At 36.8% G+C, this 22,881-nt stretch overlaps 1 protein-coding gene across 9 annotated transcripts in view; it reads right to left on the bottom strand.

Annotated features, from left to right (window-relative positions):
• TFDP2 (transcription factor Dp-2) overlaps positions 1–22,881 on the bottom strand; it is a 166,619-nt gene that overhangs the window by 14,534 nt on the left and 129,204 nt on the right. For 7 of the 9 annotated variants that reach the window (XM_046670790.1, XM_046670799.1, XM_046670806.1 and 4 more), the window contains 2 exons: positions 8,581–8,743; positions 2,416–2,562 (listed from right to left, as the gene is read on the bottom strand). In XM_046670790.1, coding sequence (XP_046526746.1) covers positions 2,416–2,562; positions 8,581–8,743 — 310 coding nt within the window. The remainder of the gene's footprint in view (positions 1–2,415; positions 2,563–8,580; positions 8,744–22,881) is intronic. The other 2 variants (XM_046670782.1, XM_046670808.1) reach the window with 1 other exon arrangement.

The raw sequence follows: 22,881 nt of genomic DNA on the forward strand, positions 1-22,881 counted from the left end.
AAGATCTCAATTTAACTGACTTTTACAAGGGCACAGCTGCTAATACAGACAGCCTACGTAGTCAGTACACAATTCACTTGCAGTAAGAAACATGCTTCTAGGACAAATTTCTCAGCTTCAAACAATTATTATTTTCCTCTTACAACTACCTAGGAAACAGATATTAGGATACGAATTTCCTTGTAGATGAGTTCCTTACTGTTTCTTTGGGCAAAAGTCAATGACATCAAATAAGACATTTTTCTTGTCTATTCCAACAGTATTTCTTTCTTTTTTTAGGAAGATCAGTCCTGAGCTAACTGCTGCCAATCCTCTTTTTGCTGAGGAAGACTGGCCCTGAGCTAACATCTGTGCCCATCTTCCTCTGCTTTATATGTGGGACGCCTGCCACAGCATGGCTTGATGAGCAGCACCATGTCCACACCCAGGATCCAAACCAGTGAACCCCAGGCCACCGAAGTGAAATGTGCAAACTTAACTGCTGTGCCACTGGGCTGGCTCCACCAACAGTATTTCTTACTTGCTCCCCAGCCACTCTAATCTGCACCAGGAGTTTCCTCTCATTGTTCCTTTAATCACTACCACACTTTAATCCTAAACTACTCAGGATTCACTGTAGAACCTGTGTGGCCTTCTACATTTGAAAAGACGTTGTAGGAGTTTCCCCTGCATCTGAAGCTGTGATGGCCAAGCCCTTCCTGCCCCTCATGCCCCACATCCAACCAAGTTGTACTGATCCCACCTCAGAACACTTCTCCAACTTCACTGCCAACTGCGTTAGCTCAGACCACCTTCAATCCACCTGCTCAACTTCCCTCCTCACCTTCCTGTCAGTTCAACTTCCCCCTCACTGGCAGAGTGATCCTTTAGAACACATCCTATCAGCTGTCTTCTTCCTAACTCTTCAACAGCTTCTCACTGTTTATAGGATCAGGTCCCAACTGCTGAGCACTTAGAAAACCACCTGGTGAACTCGTCCTCCTCCCTCACAGCTGAGCACAGGGATTTTTTTCTTGGTAAAGCCCTCCCTTCTCTCCCTTTCCAGAGAATCTGTACACGCTTCTTTCACAGGAACAATCACATTTTTGGTTACATCTTTTACATTTCTCCTCTCCTCAATTAAAATGAAAGCTCTTCAGGGTCAGACATTTTTGTCTGGTATAATCATTGGTTAAGCACATGGTAGATGCTAATAGATTTTTGCTTATTGAGTCTGTGTTACCAGCTTAATATTTCTGGCAACTAAATGATCCTCAGATTCCACTGTATCAGAAGGAAAGGAGGACACTTCCACTGTAGTACATGAGCAATGTTATTCCGTAACTTCTGATGAACGTCTGGTTTCTCCCTCCATCCACAAGTATAATAATACCAAATTAACTTTTGATTTGCTGGGGTGGGGGGAGAACTGAGAAAAAACATGAACTCAACCATATTTATCTCTATAAGCTATATTTAACCTCAGTTTATTACATTTATGGCCATGACAGTAAAATTACGTCAAACCAATTAAGAAACAATGTCAGGGCACATGCTCATTTAGGAAAGGTTTTCTATAATGATTAAAGTAACAGAATAAAAAATGCACACATCATCCTAAAATTCACGTAAGCTGAACATTCTATCGATTTTGACAAAGACACAAATGAAATACCATTCTGTTGCCACTGATTCTAGAGTCAAAGGGAAAAGTTTAAATACAAGAAATAATCAGCCAGCTTTATCCATTTTCTGTGGGAAGGGATGCATCAGCAACCATTTCATCAAATAAGATATCATTTCTATTACATGAGTCACCAAAAATTTACTAGCAGAGTGCTCAGAATTAAATTAGAATAAAACAAAGATCTTCTCTAAGAGACAGTAAAAATCAAGTCATTTAATTTCTATGTCCCTTAGTTTCATCAGGACATCAACTAGACTACACCTGTCTAAAAGCTCCTTCCAGTTCCAAAAAAAAAGGACATAGTGTTTGTCATTCTTTTAACATATACCACTTTTAACATATTCTTTTAACAACTACCACTAATATATTCAATCTGAGCCCTGTGGTAGGGGGAAAGATGGGAGACGGGAGTAAATATAAGCACATTAATTTCTTTTTTCTTCCATAATCCACAGATATTGATCTACAGGTGAAAACTCAAGAAACAAAATATTGAAGTTACTTAAAGTTATAAAGATAACCAATTAACTGTAGAACTACAGACTACAAACCTTCCAAATTATCAGAAAAATAACAGCAGTTCATTGATCAAGTATATATGAATAATTAGGGATATTTTAATACTATGTGATCAAGTACACATGAACAATTACGGATATTTTAATACTATGCGACTGTATTTCTAAATTAAAATGCCTCTGATGTAAAATAAAGCAAATACTGTCTATAAACAGATTTTCCTCACTTACCTCCAGGTTTTGACATTCCTGAGCAGAATTCGTGGGCAGGCCAATCCACTTAATTTCCTTTTTTTCCTTTGAAATTATGTTCATTGCCATTAGCACATTTAAAGCATCATAAACTCTTCGCCTAATGTTCTTCTGGTCATAAGCCTGCTAAAAAAATATTTTTATTGAGTAATAAATTTTAAGGGTTAAGATATAGTCACAGGATATTAAGATATTTAATTAATAATATTATTATAATTTCTTCAAAGTGCTGAAAGAATTCTATATCCAGTGGAAGTATCCTTCAAAAGTAAAGATGAAATAAAGATACTTTCAAATAATCTAAAACATAAAACAATCTAAAAAATAAAAATTATGTTACCACCAGTTCTAAATTAAAAAATACTAACAGGCATTCTTCAGGTACAAGAAAGACGATCTAAGATGGGAGCTTGGAGATGTAGGATGGAATGAAGACCAAGTGAAAAGGTAAATCTCAATACTGTTTAAAACAATAATGTCTGTGGAGTCTAGAACAGATAGAGAACTAGATACATGACAACAATAGCATACGTATCAGAAAGGGGTAATGGAGTTAAAGTGGGCTAAGGCCTTGCATTGTTTGGGAGGATAACTTTAAAAAGTCAAGAATGCATGTTTTAAGCTGTAAATAAACAGTGCTTCTCAAAATGTGGTCCATGAACTAGCGCTAATCCGCAAACTGTTACTGGTCTACAGTGAAAACACGGCACTTGCACCAAACCTAAGCACACAGGTCATTAAACACGCTGTTTAGTTCAGCCGACTCTTTTTTGGTAGCAAGACTTTCTCAATGAAGGAAACTATGTTAACTTAGTTGTGGAAAAGCCCCTTATCTTATTGTGGATGAGCAGTTCCTAAGAACAAAATGCAATCAGTCAAATGCCATGATAAGAAAGGATGGTGGAGAACATCGAATCCATTTAAATATAGAACTAAAATAAATGGGAAATTTAAGTCATAGAACTGAATATAAATATTAGAAATCCTGACACTGCAGAAATAATGATAATGTAACAACAAATATCAGGAGGAGGCAACAGAGTAGGTCTGCAGACTTCCTCCTCTTGGATATTGGAAGGAGTATGGATTCAAAGCAGATGAACTACGTAATAGTAGAGCTTTGGACATAATATTTATTTATTTGTTTATTTATTTATTTGAGGAAGATTAGCCCTGAGCTAACTACTGCCAATCCTCCTCTTTTTTGCTGAAGAAGCCTGGCCCTGAGCTAACATCCCTGCCCATCTTCCTCCACTTTATATGTGGGACGCCTGCCACAGCATGGCGTGCCAAGTGGTGCCGTGTCCGCACCCGGGATCCGAACTGGCGAACCCTGGGCCGCTGAGAAGCAAAACATGCTCAATTAACCGCTGCGCCATCAGGCCGGCCCCTATATATTTATTTAAAGTCATAAAACAACTATAAAAATATTATTCTTTTAACAACTACCACTAATATATTCAATCTGAGTCCTGTGGTAGAGGGGAAAGATGGAAGAAAGGAGTAAATATAAACATATTAATTTCTTTTTTCCTCCATAATCAACAGATACAGGTCTACAGGTGAAAACTCAAGAAACAAAATATTGAAGTTACTTAAAGTTATAAAGATAACCAATTAACTGTCGAACTACAGACTACAAACCTTCCAAATTATCAGAAAAATAACAGCAGTGAACAAAGAGAACAAAATCCAACCCTTGCTTATATCCAGCGGTGAGGATGGGGGTGATTAGTAAAAATGTATGCTAGATGTTGAAAAGTGCTAAGAATGGCCTCATTATAGTGAGGTCTGAGTGAAAATTAGATGGAGTAGAGAGAGAAACCAAGACTGTTCCAGGCAAAGGAAACAGCAAGTGCAAGGGCCTGGTAAGCAGTCTGTCTGGCATGTTCACAAAGTGTGTGGCTGGAGTGTAGTAACTGAGGGAGTGCAGGGTGGGAGATAAGACCAGAGAGGCAGTGGTGGGCCAAGTCACAGGGGTTCTTGTAGATCGTTTTGAGAACTCTGACTTCCACTGAGAACCAGAATACCATATACTTTCAAGTGCCCAGAGAATGTTAAAAGAAAAAATAAATCACCATATAATGGCTCACAAGAAAAATCTCAAAGCAATCCAAAAAAATAGAAATAATTAGACCCTCAATCTCTGATCATAGGTGATAAAAGTAAAAATCCATAACAACAAACAAAAATCCCTATCAACTGGAACTATAAGAACTCTTTCTAATGCAATTCTTAGGTAAAAGAGGAAATTATAACCAAATTTACAGAATATCTATAGAATAACATGATATCAGAACCAGGGGATACCACTAAAGCAGCACATAAGAGGAAAAGTCACAGCCATAAAGATTGTCATTCCAAATAAAAATAACAAAAATAAATAACGTACACATCATGGCCTATGGGGTAGAAAAATAACTAAAGTAACTTCAGGAAAGAGAATATTAACTACAGATAAAAACAGAAATTAACTGCAAAACAGGAGGTCACTACAAACACTCCAAGAGATGGTTCTTTGGGAAAAATAATTGCAAATAATTTTGAGAACATGGATGAAATGGAGTATTTTCTAAGAAAACATAAAATGCCAAACTGACTCTAAGGCAGACAGAAATCCAGAGCTGACTAGTTACCAAAGAGGAAACGGAGAAAGCACTCTAAGCGCTTCCCGCACCGAGTCACCAAACCACCTGCGGGTTCTACAAAATTTCAGGACAGAAACAGACTCCAACGTTCTTAAACCTGGACGGGAACAAAGAGAAAGAGAGAAAGAAAGCCTCTAAATTCATTTCATGAAGCCAGCACAATGCTACAAATCAAATCTGTGAAGATGGCCAAAAAAACCCCAAAAAACAAAAACGCTACCAATCTCATTTATGACTATCAGTGTAAAAATCTTACGTTTTCAGGAAACTATCGAGAATTTGATTAAATTAAACATCCATTTCGGATTTTTTTAATTAAGAAAAAAGAAATGCTCATTAAAAAACAATCAAGTTATGCTAAGAGAAAGAGAACTCAAGAATACAATCCCATTTACAATTGCAACAAAAAGAATGAAATGTTTAGGAATAAATATAACCAAGGAGGTGAAAGACCTATAGAATGAAAACTGTAAGACATTACTCAAAGAAATCAAGAATGACATAAAGAAATGGAAAGATATTCCAGGTACATAGATTGGAAGAATAAACATAGTTAATACGTCCATACTACCTAAAGCAATCTACAGATTCAATGCAATCCCAATCAGAATCCCAATGATATTCTTCACAGAAATAGAACAAAGAATCCTAAAATTCATGTGGGGCAACAAAAGACCCTGAATAGCTAAAGCAATCCTGAGAAAAAAGAACAAAGCTGGAGGCATCACAATCATGACTTCAAAATATACTACAAAGCTATTGTAACCAAAACAGCATGGTACTGATACAAAAACAGACACACGGATCAATGGAAAAGAACTGAAAACTCAGAAATAAAACCACACATTTATAGACAGCAAATCTTCAACAAAGGAGCCAAGAACATACAATGGAGAAAGAAAAGTCTCTTTAATAGACGGTGTTGGGAAAACTGGACAGCCACATGCAAAAGAATGAAAGTAGACTGTTATCATTTGCCATACACAAAAATTAACTCACAACAGATCAAAGACTTGAAGGTAAGATGTGAAACCATAAAACTCCTAGAAGAAAATATAGGCAGTACACTCTTTGACATTGGTCTTAGAAGCATCTTTTTGAGTACCATGTCTACTCAGGAAAGGGAAACAAAAGAAAAAATAAACAAATGGGACTTCATCAGACTAAAGAGCTTCTGTAAGGCAAAGGAAACCAGGAACAAAACAAAAAGACAATGCATCAACTGGGAGAAAATATTTGCAAATCATGTATCTAACAAGGATTAATCTCCAAAATATACAAAGAACTCACAGAACTCAACAACCAAAAAACAAACAACCCGATCAAAAAACAGGGAGAGGATATGAACAGACATTTTTCCAAAGAAGATATACAGATGGCCAATAAGCACATGAAAACATGTTCAACATCACTAATCATCAAGGAAATGCAAATCAAAACTACACTGAGATATCACCTTACACCCATTAGAATGGCTATAATCATCAAGACAAAAAATAAATATTGGAGAGGATGTAGAGAAAAGGGAACCCTAATACACTGCTGGTAGGAATGCAAACTGGTGCAGCCACTATGGAAAACAGTATGGAGATTTCTCAAAAAATTAAAAATAGAAATACCATAGACCCAGCTATCCCACTACTGGGTATTTATCCAAAGAATTTGAAATCAACAATTCAAAGAGACTTACGCAGCCCTATGTTCACTGCAGCATTTTTCACAATAGCCAAGATGTGGAAGCAACCCAAGTGCCCATCGACTGATGAACAGATAAAGATGATGTGGTATATGTATACAATGAAATACTACTCAGCCATAAAAGAGACAAAATCGTGCCATTTGCAACAACACGGATGAACCTTGAGAGTATTATGTTAAGCAAAATAAGCCAGACAGAGAAAGACAAACACCACATGATTTCACTCATACATGGAAGATAAACACATGGACAAAGACAACAGATCAGTGGTTACCAGAGGGGAAGGGGGATTGGGAGAGGGCATAAGGGGTAAAGAGGCACATATATATGGTGACTGACAAATAATAATGTACAACTGAAATTTCATAATGTTATAAACTATTCTGACCTCAATAAAATTTTTAAAAAAATCAAGTTATGGTTGCTATCATCTCAAAATAAATCCTTTATCATAATTAAGGTTGAAATACTATAAATATTTCCAGTAAGGTCAAGAATTAATGACTCAATATGACTAGAGTTACTATTATTATTTAATATTGTTGTGGAGTACGTATAGTATGATTACATTTAAATAACACGGAAACTGATGTATAATGATAAAAAAAACAAATCAGCAGTTGCCTGGCAATAGAGGGAGAGAAAGGGATAGATTACAAAAGGCAGGAAGAGCTGTTTGGGAATGATGGAAATGTTCTGAATCTTGATTATGGTGCTGGATCCACAGGTGCGCATAACTGTCAAAACTCATCAAATTTTATACTTGAAATGAATACATCATATTTTATGTAAACTATTCAACAATAAAGAAACAATAATTTAATAATTTAATTGTACACTTAAGACACATGTTTCCTTCCCTATATGCAATTTTATCTCTACAAAAAAAGACAATTTATATATGCTAAAAAAGAGGGGCCAGCCCAGTGGCGCAGCGGTTAAGTTCACACGTTCCACTTTGGCAGCCTGGGGTTTGCCAGTTTGGATCCCGGGTGCAGACATGGCACGACTTGGCAAGCCATGCCATGGAAGGCCTCCCACATAAAATAGAGGAAGATGGGCAGGGATGTTAGCTCAGGGCCAGTCTTCCTCAGAAAAAGGAGGATTGGTGGCAGATGTTAGCTCAGGGCTAACCTTCTGCAAAAAAAAAAAAAAAAAAAAAAAGAATCTGCAAGATACTTTAAGAAAATAAAATTAAGAACACAGCATGCAAAGCAAAATCACATTTGAGCTTAAAATAAAAAAGCAAATAAATTTTATTGTGTGTATGCATAAAGAATTTCTGGAATGATACTCAAGAATCTGATAATAGTGGATATGGCCTTTGGGGAGGTAGATTAGGGTGTGCGTAGAAGGGAGATAGTTTAAATACATACTCTTTGATACAAGTGAATTTTTTATAAACATATTCATGTATTATCTTTTTAATTAAAAACAAAATAAAATTCTCTTAGACTTAGACATAGAAGGAACACTAAAAGATTCAGAAATGTATCCAAAGTCATGCAAACATAAAAAGTATGTTAAAAAAAGTACGTTCTTTCAATAGCCCCCAAAATTATATTTTTAAAATACCTGTTCATCTTTATGTTTAAATAAATAATAAAAGAATCCTTTCCAAAACAAAACAAAAAATCAACAACAAAATTCTCCAGCAGACAATCTGAAACTCTCAAGTAAAGGAGAAGCTGGGCATTCCCTAGTACGTCTGAGTCCTGAGACTGACGACAGAGAACTTGAAGGGCCACATTGCTGCATCACTCACGCTAGTCCACGCCCAGCGCGTGATCCACCTACCGAATCAGCTGCCAAATGGTTATTCGAATTGGTGAACTCCGATACCAGCTCATCAGCTACTTCATTATATGACGTTGTACCTTTCCGCTGAACTTTCTCACACACTTTCATTGAAAAATGTCTCAAGCCTTTTCCATTTTTATCTCCTTTTTTGCTTCTTTTACTAAAAGAGAAAAAAAATATTTATACTCTATTATACTTATTAGAGATTTCCTTTACAAAACTATAAAATAACATCAGAAGAAAGTAATTTGATTTGCTTCAAGTGGTAAATTTTAAGTTGAATTAGAGATGAGGAAAGGTTTTGAACTTAATTTTTGCCTTAAAAGCTAGAGTGCTTTTCTATGCACATCATTCATTTATTCAACATTTATTCAAATATTTACTGACCAGAAACTTACTGTTATGTGCCAGGCACTGTTCTAACACTGGGAACAAATTTGTGAGAAGAACAGACAAAAACTCTGCCTTTGCAGACTTAACATATCGGTCAATACTTATCTTTTTCTATTCTATGTTTGCTACAGTTCTTCTTCACCTAAAATTAAAGTACCACTACTCTCAGTTTCATTGATTCACTCAATTTCTAAATGGAGGCCATTGGTATTAACAATGGATCTAAGTCTTCTAATTGAAGTTTTAAGTTTGGTTAATGCCTAGGCCTAAACTTTGACAACTTAATCATTAAAATTTTCAGGGGTTCAGTTTAGTTCTAATATCTGAGTGCCAACTATACACCAAAAACTCTATTAGAAACTGGAAGTACAAAACATTAACTGAGGCAAAATCCTTTCCCTCAATATGAGTCTTGGAGAATGGGAGAGAGACAAAACAGACATACAATGACAGATATTATATTCCAATATAATATAATTCCAATATAATAAAGTGAGTGCCAAGTCGAAGTTATTGAGAGTCTTCTACGGGAACTGGGAAGAGGGGTATCCAGTCTAACCTAGGGAGGAAGACCTGCTGGAGGAAGAGTCAAGTGAAAACACTCAACAAAATGAAAAGGCAACTTAAGGTACAGGAAAGAATACCCGGAAACCCTTTATCTGGTAAAGGGTTAATATCCAAAATATCCAAGAAACTCCTACAACTCAACGGCAATAATAATAATAATAATAACCCAATTAAAAAATAGGCAAAGGACATGAATAGACATTTCTCCAAAGAAAACATACAAATGGCCAATAAGTATGTGAAAAGATGGTCAACATTACCAATCATCAGGGAAATGCAAATCAAAACCACAAGGAGGTTTCACCCCACATCTGTTAGGATGACTATTATTAAAAACAAGAGATAGCAAGTGTTGGTGAGGATGTAGAGAAATTAGAACCCTTTGTACACTGTTGGTGGGAACGTAAAATGACGCAGCAAGTATGGAAAAAAGTATGGAGGCTCCTCAAAAAATTAAAAATAGAACTACAATATAGCCCAGCAACCCCATTTCTAGGTATATATCCAAAAGAACTGACATCGGGATCTCAAAGAGCTATCTGCACTCCTACGGTCATCGCAGCATTATTCACAATATTCAAGATATGGAAATGACCTAAATATCCACAGGTGGATAAATGGATAAAGAAAATGTGGTATCATCCATACAATGGAATATCATTTAGCCTTAAAAAAGAATGAAATCCTGCCATATGTGACAACATGGATGACCCTGGAGGACATTATGCTAAGTCAAATAAGCCAGAAGGACAAACAATGCATGATTCTACTTAGATGAGGTATCTAACATAGTCAAACTCATAGAAGCAGAGAGCAGAATGGTGCTTGCCAGGGGCTAGGGGGAAAGGGGAATTGGGGAGTTGTTGTTCAACAGGTATGAAGTTTCAGTTATGCAAGATGAGTAAGTTCTAGAGTTCTGGTGTACACTATTGTGCTTATAGATAAGAATAATGTACACTTGAAAATTTGTTGAGAGGGCCAGCCCGGTGGTGCAGCGGTTAAGTGCACACGTTCTGCTTCGGTGGCCTGGGGTTCACTGGTTCGGATCCCAGGTGCGGACATGGCCCACTTGGCAAGCCATGCTGTGGTAGGTGTCCCACATATAAAGCAGAGGAAGATGGGCACAGATGTTAGCTCAGGGCCAGTCTTCCTCAGCAAAAAGGAGGAGGATTGGCAGCAGATGTTAGCTCAGGGCTAATCTTCCACAAAAAAAAAAAAAAAAAAATTTGTTGAGGGTAGATCTCATGTTAAGTGTTCTTACCACCATCACCAAAACAACAAAAAAAGAGAGTTAGTCAAGTGAAGGGAGTTAGGAAGGGCATCCAGGCAGGAGAAGCAGCAGCAGCAGGAAACACACGGAATAGTAAAAAAGATGATAAATGTTGAGAGAGTTATAAACAAACAGTGCAGTATCACCAGAATATAAAGTGAAGGCAAAAGATGAGGCAGAAAGGTAGACAAGGGACCAGGCCTCAGAAGCCATGCAGAGGAACCTGGACTTTACCATATCCCATCAATACAATAATAGTCATTTATAAGTTATTTACATGTTTTACTGTGAACTGTTCAATACACTACTAGTGAAATACTGTGACACCACTAAATGGCATTGAGTGGGGGAGTGGCATGGTGAGATTTTCAGTTAGGCAGAGATTCTGGCTGCAAAACAGAAGACGGATTTACAAGGGGGCAAAAGCAGAGACGGGAAGACCAGTTGAGAGGCTACTGTAATAGTCCAGGCAAGAAACGACGAGTCTTGAAATTTGGGCAATTGGTAGGGCTGGATAAGAAGAGATGGATTTGCAAAAATTTTAAAGATAAAAATGAGTAGAATCAAGTGCTTAACTGACGTGAATGGTAAAGAAGAGGGAACTAGGAGAACGACTCTCAGAAAGAGGGGCCATTTACTCAGGTCAAGGAGACAGGAACAAGTTCATGTGTTCCACTTTAAACCTCCTCTTCTGCACTGCCCAACACCCTAGGCAGAACCCACACATACCTACTGAGCACTCGAAATGTGGGAAGTCTGAAGTGAGTATGCTGCAAGTGTAAAATATGCACTGAATTTCAAAGATTTGTATGAGAAATGAATGCAAAATATCTCATGAGTAAGTTTCATATTAACTACATGCTGAAATATACTTTAGATATATTAGATGAAATAAAAGATATTAGAAAAATGAATTTTACATGTTTCTTTTTATCTTTTAAATTGGCTATTAGAAAATTAAAAATTACATGTGGCTTGCATTACATTTCAGTGGCAATGATATTGAGTTTGATGTACCTATAGAACATCCATATGGATATTTTCAATAAACAGTTGAATATCTAAGTCTAAACCTTAACGGAGAAGTCACAAACTTCTCGGCATGTGTACCCATGCCAACCTTCTTCCTACCAGTCTCAGGGGATTAGGTATCCCCCCTTCCTTTTCAAGTCCAATTTCCTTTTTTTAAGAAAACAGCGTTATTGAATGAAATACAATTCACATACCATATACCTCATTCTTTTAAGTATACAATTCAGTGGTTTTTAAGAGTTCTGCACTCATCGCCACAATCTAATTTCCTCACCCTGCACAGAAACCCTGTACCCATTAGCAGTCACTCCACATTCCCCTACCCCCAGCTCCTGGCAACCACTATTCCATCTTCTGTTTCTATGGATTTGCTTATTCCTCAAAGTCAACTTTTCAACTTGAGTTTTTTACTCCAATGCTTCTGTTTCTGTATTGTGTGCTCTCCTTGAGCTGTCCCATACAGTGGGTTTTTTTGTTTGATTGTTTTTTAAATATACAACCTAGCATGAAAACTGAATCTGATCAAGACTCCAGACCCAACTACCAGTTCAAAGGAAAACCTGAGGACAGAAGAACATATCAAGTGACACTACCGGGATGCAATAAGCAAAAGCTCTAGGATTTCTCTTCAGGACACAGAATGTGGTTTCTTCAACTAACAAACTGTAAGGGAAAAATGGAGGAAGGGAAGAAGAAAGGGATAGATATTGAAGGGGAATCTACAGATTGTAAGAGACATATCAATTTATTTAAATCCTGATTCAAACAGACTGTATACGCATGCACACACACACACACACGCATATACCCAATAGTTATGGGGGAGTCTGGGAATACAGCAAGAGCAGCATAGATTCCAAACTCTCCAAATCCCCACATAAAACCAGATAGAGCAAACAGAGCAAAACCAAAACCCCTTGACAACATTTCCAAGACTGGATGACAAGGTATCCTCCACAAACCCCAGAATACAAACTACCAACAGCCAAAAGGCCTCACAGTAATGCCTTTGTGGGCAGAACAAGAAATACTCAGTGGGGCTGCATCTAATGGAACTCAGAACAGGATAATCCCAAAACAGCCAAAAAGAATTTACTGGAAAGTACAACTGGCCAATTCAAGAGCAGGAGTTGAAACAGAAGGAGTCTTGACCTCTTCAGTACCAGCTGAGGGCAAGACGCCCACAATAAGACTAAAAGCTCGCAATAATCAAGTCTGTGTGATTCCCACAACTGATATTCAAAAGAAAAGGACAAATATTGGAGGTAGGCACAGAATATTCAGAAACAAGAGTATCTTCAGAAGAAAATGAAAGCAAAGGAACAGAATACTAAATGCTATATAATTCAAGAAAATGTTCATGAAATAAAAGAAAAAAGAGACTATCAACCGAGAATGACAAATACCAAAACATTCTATTAAAATTACTGAATTCCAAAGAAAAAGAATCCTTTAGGCAGCTAGGAGGAAAGAGTACCAGATTTTTCAACAGCAAGGTGTTATGCTAAAAACAAATATATTTAAGAAACTGAAAGAAAGCATGAGCCAAAGATTTTTGCCTCCAGCAAAACTGACTTAATTCAAATATAAAAGGCACAAACTCAGGGATTACTATACCCATGAGCTCTTCCTGAAGAAACCACTAGAGAACAAGCTTCAGACAATCAAAATGACTAGAGATACACTGACATAAGGCCTGGGGAGTATTAAACATATAGTTACCTGTAGACAGAAGACTAAATGAAGGCTAAGAGAAAGACAGTATAGTATATAAATGGGTATGTACTCCAACACTGTGGATAAAGCATGACTATTAAAAAAAATGGGCAGAGAATGGAGAGAGCATATGCAAAAATTTTTTTAAATGTTTTCAGTAATCACATTAATGGTAATATTAGCATTATTATTTGGGATTGCTGAGCATGTAATGTGGGAAAAAGCCAATGAATAATTATCATATACACTAATTCTATCATCCCCTTTATCCCCTATGTCCTTAAAAAAAGGGATTCTCGGGGCTGGCCCCGTGGCCGAGTGGTTAAGTTCGCGCGCTCTGCTGCAGGCGGCCCAGTGTTTCGTTGGTTCGAATCCTGGGCGCGGACATGGCACTGCTCATCAAACCACGCTGAGGCAGCGTCCCACATGCCACAACTAGAAGGACCCACAACAAAGAATATACAACTATGTACTGGGGGGCTTTGGGGAGAAAAAGGAAAAAAATAAAATCTTAAAAAAAAAAAAAGGGATTCTCAGTGTGAAGAAAGAAGATTGAGATGTAATGCAGAAGAGGTTTAATAATATCTGAATTGCAAGTATCAACATGAACTCCTAAAGTATTCTATCTTCATGTGTGTGTATCTTCACTCTGTCCATTTAAAGGACTAGATAAAATGACCAACCTAGGGGCCACCCCTGTGGTCGAGTGGTTAAGTTGGCACGCTACCCTTCGGCGGCCTGGGGTTTTGCTGGTTCGGATCCTGGGCGCGGACATGGCACCGCTTGTCAGGCCACGCTGAGGTGGCATCCCACATGCCACAACTAGAAGGACCCACAACTAAAATATATAACTATGTACTGGGGGGGTTGGGGAGAAAAAGCAGGAAAAAAAAATGACCAACCTAGTAGCAGTCAGCATCCCTAGCCCCCAATTAGAGCTTACATATAATTCTCCCCGAAGGAAACTAGGGCTTTCTAGAGAAAGAGCTGATTCCAGGTATTTGGCAGAAAATGTTCAAAATGAACTTGAACATCCTGTCATACCAGATAATAAAGAAGCTATCAAAGACTACTAGGGTCATGTCAAAAGGACTTTAGAGTCAACTAGAAGAGGCTCCCACTGGTCAAAGATGAAACAATTTAAGCTTCAACAGTGATAATAATTACAATGTATGAAATCCATCAGATATGTTTAAATTCATGAATTCATAATGGTATTTTTAAAAGGGAAGACGTGGTCACCTTTGGAGGAAGACAGGAAAAAGTCATTATCTTGAAAACTGGTCAATAAAGCTAAGGGATCAAGCATTTATTCTGCTTTCCTATATTTGTTTCCAAGTAAACAAATAGAAGAGAGGAAGTGTCTTTAGATAAAAGTAGTGCCAGTAATAAATGAAAAGGAAATGCAGAATTAGAATAACACTAATTGGAACCCACAATGAATTAACGGTAAACATCAGTGGTGTTCATACCATAAAGAGAGAGAGAACCAAACTTTATGTGCCTTTAAATGGAAGAACACACACTATCCATAGTTTTGCCAAAGGATCGAACATCAGTCTGATAATGCCTCTGATTCTTACGGCCAAACTACAGGAAACACAGAGAAAAGAGGAATACGTTGAGATGCACATGATACGCAATCAGTAAAATTTAGATCGTGGGAAATTCAATAGGTCAAGTAGTCTAGCTTCTTCAACTAAAGTATAAGAAAAATAATGGGACGGGAAATATATATATAAAAGACATGTCAACTTTTTTTTCTAATGGGCAAGATGAAAATGTAGTGCCCAAGGATGCACATTTAGGTGATTAAACATGCAAGGATGTGATTACTCTAAAAATCAGGATAATGGTTATTTATAGGGGAGAGAAGGGATGATGAGTGGCATGGGGCACGAGGAGGGGCTTCTAGGGTTCTACTTGATCTGGTGATAGTTACAAGAGTATTTGCTTTAAAGTAATTCACTAGTCATACATTTGCTTTTTGGTGATTTTCTGTATTTTATTTTACAAAAAAAATTAAAGCAAACAAAATGACATTTGAAACAACTAGAAATTTAAATACTAGATATTTGATATTAAGGAATTATTGTTAACTTTCTTAGGGATAATAATATTGTAGATACATTCTTAAAAAAGGAGTCTTTCAGATATAAATGCTGATATAAAATAATTGAATGTGTGGGATTAAAATAAAATGAGAAGGTATATACAAAATGAGATATGCCATGAATTGATTATTACTATTTTATTTATTTATCTTTTGCTTGAGGAAGATTGTCCGTGAGCTAACATCTACGCCAATCTTCCTCTATTTTGTATGTGGGATGCCTGATGAATGGTGTATAGGTTCATGCCCAGGATCCGAACTGGTGAACCCCAGGCTGCCAAAGCAGAGTGTGTAAACTTAACCACTATGCCACCAAGCCAGCCCCTGAATTCATTATTACTGACGTTCAGAGATTAGTACAGAGGAGGCTCATGATATGAGTCATCTACTTTTATATTTAAAATTCTCTAAAATAAAGAGATTTTAAAAAAGAGAGAAAAAGAATGGTTCAAGCATACCTTTGATTATTTACAGAAGGTTAGTCCTTAGGCTCAGTTTCCTACACTGAGCCCAGCCTTCTCAGGAAGTGGTCCTTACAGAGCGCAATACCATATTCACGCAAAGGAGAGTTCAACATGTACAACACATAACTCTGGATCCAGCTCAGTTCTCATCCAGGTGAGTGACAGCACCATCAACCCAATCACCCAAGCCAGAAGCACCAGATTCAACCTATGCTGTTCCAACTCCCTTTCTAGCTAGTCAATTTAATTCTATCAAATCTAATCTAATTCAAGTCTTGTCCTAAATAGCTCTTGAATTCAACCTCTTCTCTCTGTTCCCACTGCCCTGGTTTAGGCCCTCATAATCTCTCAGAATATAAGTAGAGCCTTATAACTGTTCTCCTCTGCTGTCTGGAGGCCTTCCAACCTTTCCTCCACGTAGCCATTACGGTGATGTTTCTACATAAACCCAATCACGTCCCTATTCTGTTTAAATCTGTTGTTGGAGGTAGTAGTAAAAATTTACTGAAAGCTAAGTATGATCCGGTTACTGTTCTAAGCAACTTCATTTTTGAAAAGAATCCATCAATTCTCATTTGCTACATACATTTCCACACAAAGCCCACTCTATGCTGATTTGTCCTTGGAGTTTGGTGGATTTAGATACAAGTGGCTAGTCATACATAAATTTATATAATTAGCACAAGTTAGGAGAAAAAAGCAAGTAAGAATGCCTAAAAATAGGAGCGCAGGAATTATTTTGAAAGAAATATGTTGTGCATGAGGTTTTATATTTATGCTATGAATTCTCAACTCAGTGTTTATATACTTTCTAAAAGCCAGAGAGAAAGCAAGGTGGTTATTTTTCATGTAGTTCTAGGTCTTTTTTTTTAAATGAGCAAAAAGATAATTATAGGGTAGTTTTGGGTGATCACTTGGCTACTGAGCCCTCTACAGTCATATATGGATAATATTTAAAGGAAGAAACAAATACAGACTTTAAATAGGAACAACTAGACTTTTAACAAGTATTAAATGCTGATGAACATACTCCTGAAACAGGGATACAAGACTACATGAGTTTTATAAGATTAGTTCAGTGAATGAATTGATAATAAGCTTGAAGTAAATATCAACATTGGTAAACTATTTATTAGCTATATATTCTGAGCTAACTCTGACCCACAGGCCTCCTCCATCTGAAAAATGGGGACACAAACACACGTCTCACCAGGTTGTTGTAAGGATTAAATGATACAGCATGCACACAACATATGGGACACAATAGGTGATTTTTCTCTTCATGAGCTGCTAGAATTTTCATAAGCAATACAGAACTGAAGTCCACTATCCAATTATATTGGCTGAATCAAGAAACTAAGCTTGTTCTTTGGAAGGTTGGTAGAGGATCATGCCAAAAATCTAATCAATGTCTACCTTAAAATTCAACAGAAGTTAGAATAGCCAATACTTGCAGTACACAGGAGATTTGATCCTGTAACCAATTCTATTAGCCACTTCGTTTAAAGTTTAGTGAAGAATGCCTCTATAGTAAAACAATATTAAAAGGTAAAAAGTTATTTAAAGAACTCAACTCAACAAAAACAAAACAACTCAGTTCAAAAATGGGCAAAGGACTTGAATAGACATTTCTTCAAAGGAGATATACAAATGGCCAAATGCACATGAAAAGACGCTCAAAATCACTAATCATTAGGGAAATGCAAATCAAAACCACAAGGAGATACCACTTCACACTCATCAGGATGACTATTACAAACAAAACAAAACGAAACAACCAGAAAATAAGAAAGTGTTATGAGGATGTAGAGAAATTAGAACCCTTGCACATTGCTGGTGGGAATGTAACATAGTGTAGCCATTGTGGAAAATAGTATGGTGGTTCCTCAAAAAATTAAACACAAAATTTCCATATGACCCAGCAATTCCACTTTGGGTATACACCCAAAGGAACTGAAAATACAAAAGATATTTGTATATTGTGTTCACAGCAGCAATATTCACAATAGCCAAAAGGTGAAAATAACCCAAACATCCATCAATAGATGAATGGATAAACAAAATGTGATATATACATATAATGGAATATTATTCAGCCTTAAAAAAGAATAAAATTCTGATGTATGTTACAATATGAATGAAACTTCAAGACATAAGTGAAATAAACCAGACACAATGGGGTAAATATTGTATGATTCCTTTTATACAAGGTACCTAGAATAGTCAAATTCATAGAGACAGAAAGTAGAACTATGGTTAGGAGGGGCTGGGGGAAGCGGAGGTGGGGAGCTACTGCTCAATGGGTACAGAGTTTCAGTATGGGATGGAGAAAAAGTTGTGGAGATGGATAGCGGTGACAGTTGCACAATAATTTATTTCTTATTTTCTTAGTGGTTCTTTCGGTTTTGAACTTATTCATGTTTTGTTGTCTTTTATGCTTAAATTCAGATGGTTTCATGGCTTCATTAACCAGTATATCTCCAAAAAATAAGATGCTGTGGTTTTAGCATTTCATGATCAATTATGAAAAAACTACTAAATTACTAAATTTACTTTTTACTAAATTTACTAAATTTACAATTACTAAAAAACCAAACTCAACATATGGGGGATCATGCTGCTGAGCAAAAGAAATACAAACTCTACTGTTCTTCATTCTTTAAATCACTACCATTGTCACATTTGGTTTACTAAATACTGCCACCACATTCAGAAAAGGAGTGTCTTTTCTTGACAAAAATACTTCAGGAATGTTTGTTTCACCATCAGAAAATGAGGGTTAAAAACAGAATAATACAAAGTTCACTTTTCTAAGTTAGTTAATAATTTTATTTATTTATTTATTTATTTAAAGATTGGCACCTGAGCTAACACCTATTGCCAATCTTTTTTTTCTTCTTCTTCTTCTCCTCCCCAAAGCCCCCCAGTACATCGTTGCATATTCTAGTTGTAGGTCCTTCTGGTTGTGCTCTGTGGGAGGCCACTGCAACACAGCCTGATGAGTGGTGCCATGTCCATGCCCAGGATCCGAACCGGCAAAACCCTGGGCCAGTGAAGCTGAGCACTCGAACTTAACCACTCAGCCACAGGGCTGCCCCAGGTAGTAATTTTAAATGATAAACTTAAAGCCACAGTTGTTTAAAAAATTAAAATGACTGTAAAAATATAAAAATAAATGTCCCCCAAATGCCTACATTTTCACAGATCTTCTATGTGCTTTTAGATTACATTTGATAAATTAACCTTAAAATGTCACATGCTACAAAAATTAAAGTGGATCAAAGATCTAAATGTAAGAGCAAAAACTATAAAACTCTTAGAAGAAAATAGAGGTATAAGTCTTCATGATCTTGGATTAGGCAATGGTTTTTTTAGATATGACACCAAAAGCATAAGTAACACAAGAAAACAGAAAAATTAAAACTTTTGTGCTTCAAAGGATACCATCAAGTAGGTGAAAAGACAATCCACAGAACAGGAGAAATTTTTTTCAAATTATATATGACAAGGGACTTGTATCTATAATAGACGAACTCTTACAACTCAATAATAGAAAGGCAACCCAAAGGATCTGAATATTCTTCAAAGAAGATATGGCCAATAAGTGCTTGAAAAGATGCTCAACACCATTAGCCATTAGGGAAATGCAAATCAAAACCATAATAAGATACTATTTCATGTCCAAAAGGATGGTTATAATAAAAAAGATGGATAGTAAGTGTTAGTAAGGATGTGGAGAAAGTGAAATCTTTTGCTAGTGGGAACGTAAAACAGAATAGCCACTCTGGAAAACAGTGTGGCAGTTACTTAAAAGGCTAAACAAAGAATTACCATATGACTCAACAATTCTACTCCTAGGTATATATCCAAGAGAAATGAATCTTATATCCATATAAAAACTTGTTCACAAATGTTCATAGCAGCATCATTCATAATAGCCAAAAGGTGGAAATAACCTAAATGTCCATCATTACAAACAAAATGTGGTATATCCATGCAATGGAATATTATTCAGCAATAAAAAGGAACGAAGTACTGATACATGCCCACAACATGGATGAAACTTGAAAATATACTAAGCGAAAGAAGCCAGTCACAAACTCAACCAAGGCAATGGTTCTGTTTCCTTGAGATCAATTCTCCAAGTTTCAGCCTGGGGAACAAATGTCTTTGGTGTAACTTCTATGTGTTTGGAGATAAGATGGGAGGTACAAGTGGATGTAAATGGTTGGCAACGTTCCACTGGTGTTCCTTCTACAGTCTTCATTTCAGTGTCCCCATTACCTCTCCCACCTATGTATTCTCGCTTTCTATACCTGTCAACTCTAAGCCTGGTGCCTCTCCATGTCGGTGCAGAGGAGAATGACTTCCATCTCCAATTCTGACTTCTCTAACGCATATTTGGGGATGTGGATTTCTCTACTTTCACTCGTCATTCATTATAATCACACCAGCTTTCACATTCCAATTGGAAAATCTATACCTGTACCACTTTTTACAGCACTATTAGAGATTTATTTCCTTTTGTTAATTTTTTACACTATAATTGCAGTAAAATCTTAGCGGTTGGGAGTGTAAACATGAGTGTTCAGTTAATCTTCTTAAACTGGACGCTCCCTATCTGAATCTTAAATAAATACAGTTTATACATTTTCTTAGAACCTGAGCTCTTTGAAACACCCGGAACCTCTTTCTAAATAACATCAAAATCTGGCTATAGAATGTAAACACTATGATCTCTATTAGTCCATAAATCAAATAAAGGAACCAGCAGGAAACATTCTTTATCAAACTGAGAAGTTAAAAAATAAATATGAATATAAAACCACCAGTATACCATAGTTTGGAAAGTATGTTATGTTTTATTACCAGTTTCATTTGAAGTATTCAAAAAATTGTACCCAAAGACTAAAAGAAAAAGTATTTATCTTTCCAGGCATTTAACTAGAATGCATAACCACTGTCCTTTCATGTTTTCCCAATAATAATTTACTGTCATTTACAAAAGTAATATAAAACTAAAATTTGTGGTATAAAACAGTATATCCCAGGTATAAGTTATAATAAATGTATTCCATTTAAATAAGGAATCATATATAATATACAATAAAAACTTCATTTCTCATTAAAATGAGTCAACCAGACTGTTCAAATCAGCAAAATAATTTAGTAATTTAGTAAAATAATTTTTTTAAAACCCCTCACCTTCCTGAAAGTATATATCCATTGTATGTGCACATGTGTGTAGGGGCAAGAGGGTGGGTTTGAAATGGGAAATAAATGTTTATTCCTCATGGATTTTCATTCTCTCTCTCTCCTTGCGTAACGTCACCTGGGCCTGTGACCAGTTACATGCTGATGACACTATATATATATATGTATATATATACTATGGTATCACCACTTGGATAACAAACTCCTCAAACCTCATACATCTAAAACAAAACTCAATTCCTCCCCAAACCTACCCTTAACTACAGTAAATGTAAACGGCATCAATATTCACCCAGCTGTTCATGCAAAAAAACAAGAGCCACCTTTTATTTCCCCCTTTCCTTCATGCAATCTATCAATAAACCTTGTTGGTTCTAACTCTAGAATTTATCCACTTTTTTTCCATCGCCACTGCCCCATGCAATAGCCTTCTAAGTGACTCCCCTGCTTCTGTTCTTGTCTCCTCAGAATCCACTTCCCCCTCAGCAGCCAGTATAAATTAGATCATGTCATTTCCCTGCTTAAAACCCTCCTTAGAATAAAAACCAAATTCTCTACCATGACCTACAAGGCCTTTAAGGACCTGACTCCTGCCTACCGCTCCATCCTCATCTCTTATCACTCTTTGCCTTTCTCACTATCTCCAGCCCACTGTGCTTCCCCAAATACACCAACCTGAGCTCTGCATTTGCCATTCCCTCTGCCTAGAATCCCTGGTCCCCGCACCTTACCCGAGCTATTTACAGGCCTGACTTCTTTGCATTCAAAGAAGAGAGAGGCCTTCTCTAAGGTAGCCACCATCTTTCCAATACTCTACAAATCACCCACCTTAGTTTTTTTGCATACCACCTATCACAATAGAAAACTACCTTACTCATTTATTGTCCCCCTCCCCCACCAAATATCTCTTTAAGGGCAGAGACTTATCTATGTTGTTTATTATTCTCTCCGATGCTTAGAACATACCAACACTTAGCAGATATTCAAAATATTTGTCGAATGAACAACTTCATAAACATCACTGAAGCAGTACAGATATTAACTACACTGATTTTGATTATTACTATGAGCTTATTGTAGTTTAAATTATATTAGTTCAATATAAATTATTAGCTTATTATAAATAGATTTTTAATTATATTTCAACAGAAAAAAAAGATACTGAGATTACATGACTACAAAGGAAGAACGAAACCCCACTGGACTAAATCTTATCCGTTCAGGACAAGATTAAAGAAAAACCCACGTAGGCTGCGGCCACTGCCCATGGTGCACCCAGGACCTTCTTCCCCAACAGAGGTCCCAAAGCGAAAGGCAGACCTATTTGGAAGAGATGCACTTAGAAGACACCATTCCATTCTGTCCAAAGGAAGAAAGAGAAAGTGAACAAACATCGTCCAGGACCAACAGCCCAGGCAAGACCAGGCGGGGCTCCGGCAGCTCCTTCCATGAGCTCTGTGAACAGAATCCCAGCGGGTCAGAACCAGGGGAAGCTGAGAATCTCTTAGTAGATTCTTCACCAAATAGGA

The sequence above is a fragment of the Equus quagga genome, chromosome 1, assembly GCF_021613505.1.
Source record: "Equus quagga isolate Etosha38 chromosome 1, UCLA_HA_Equagga_1.0, whole genome shotgun sequence".
NCBI lineage: Eukaryota > Metazoa > Chordata > Mammalia > Perissodactyla > Equidae > Equus > Equus quagga.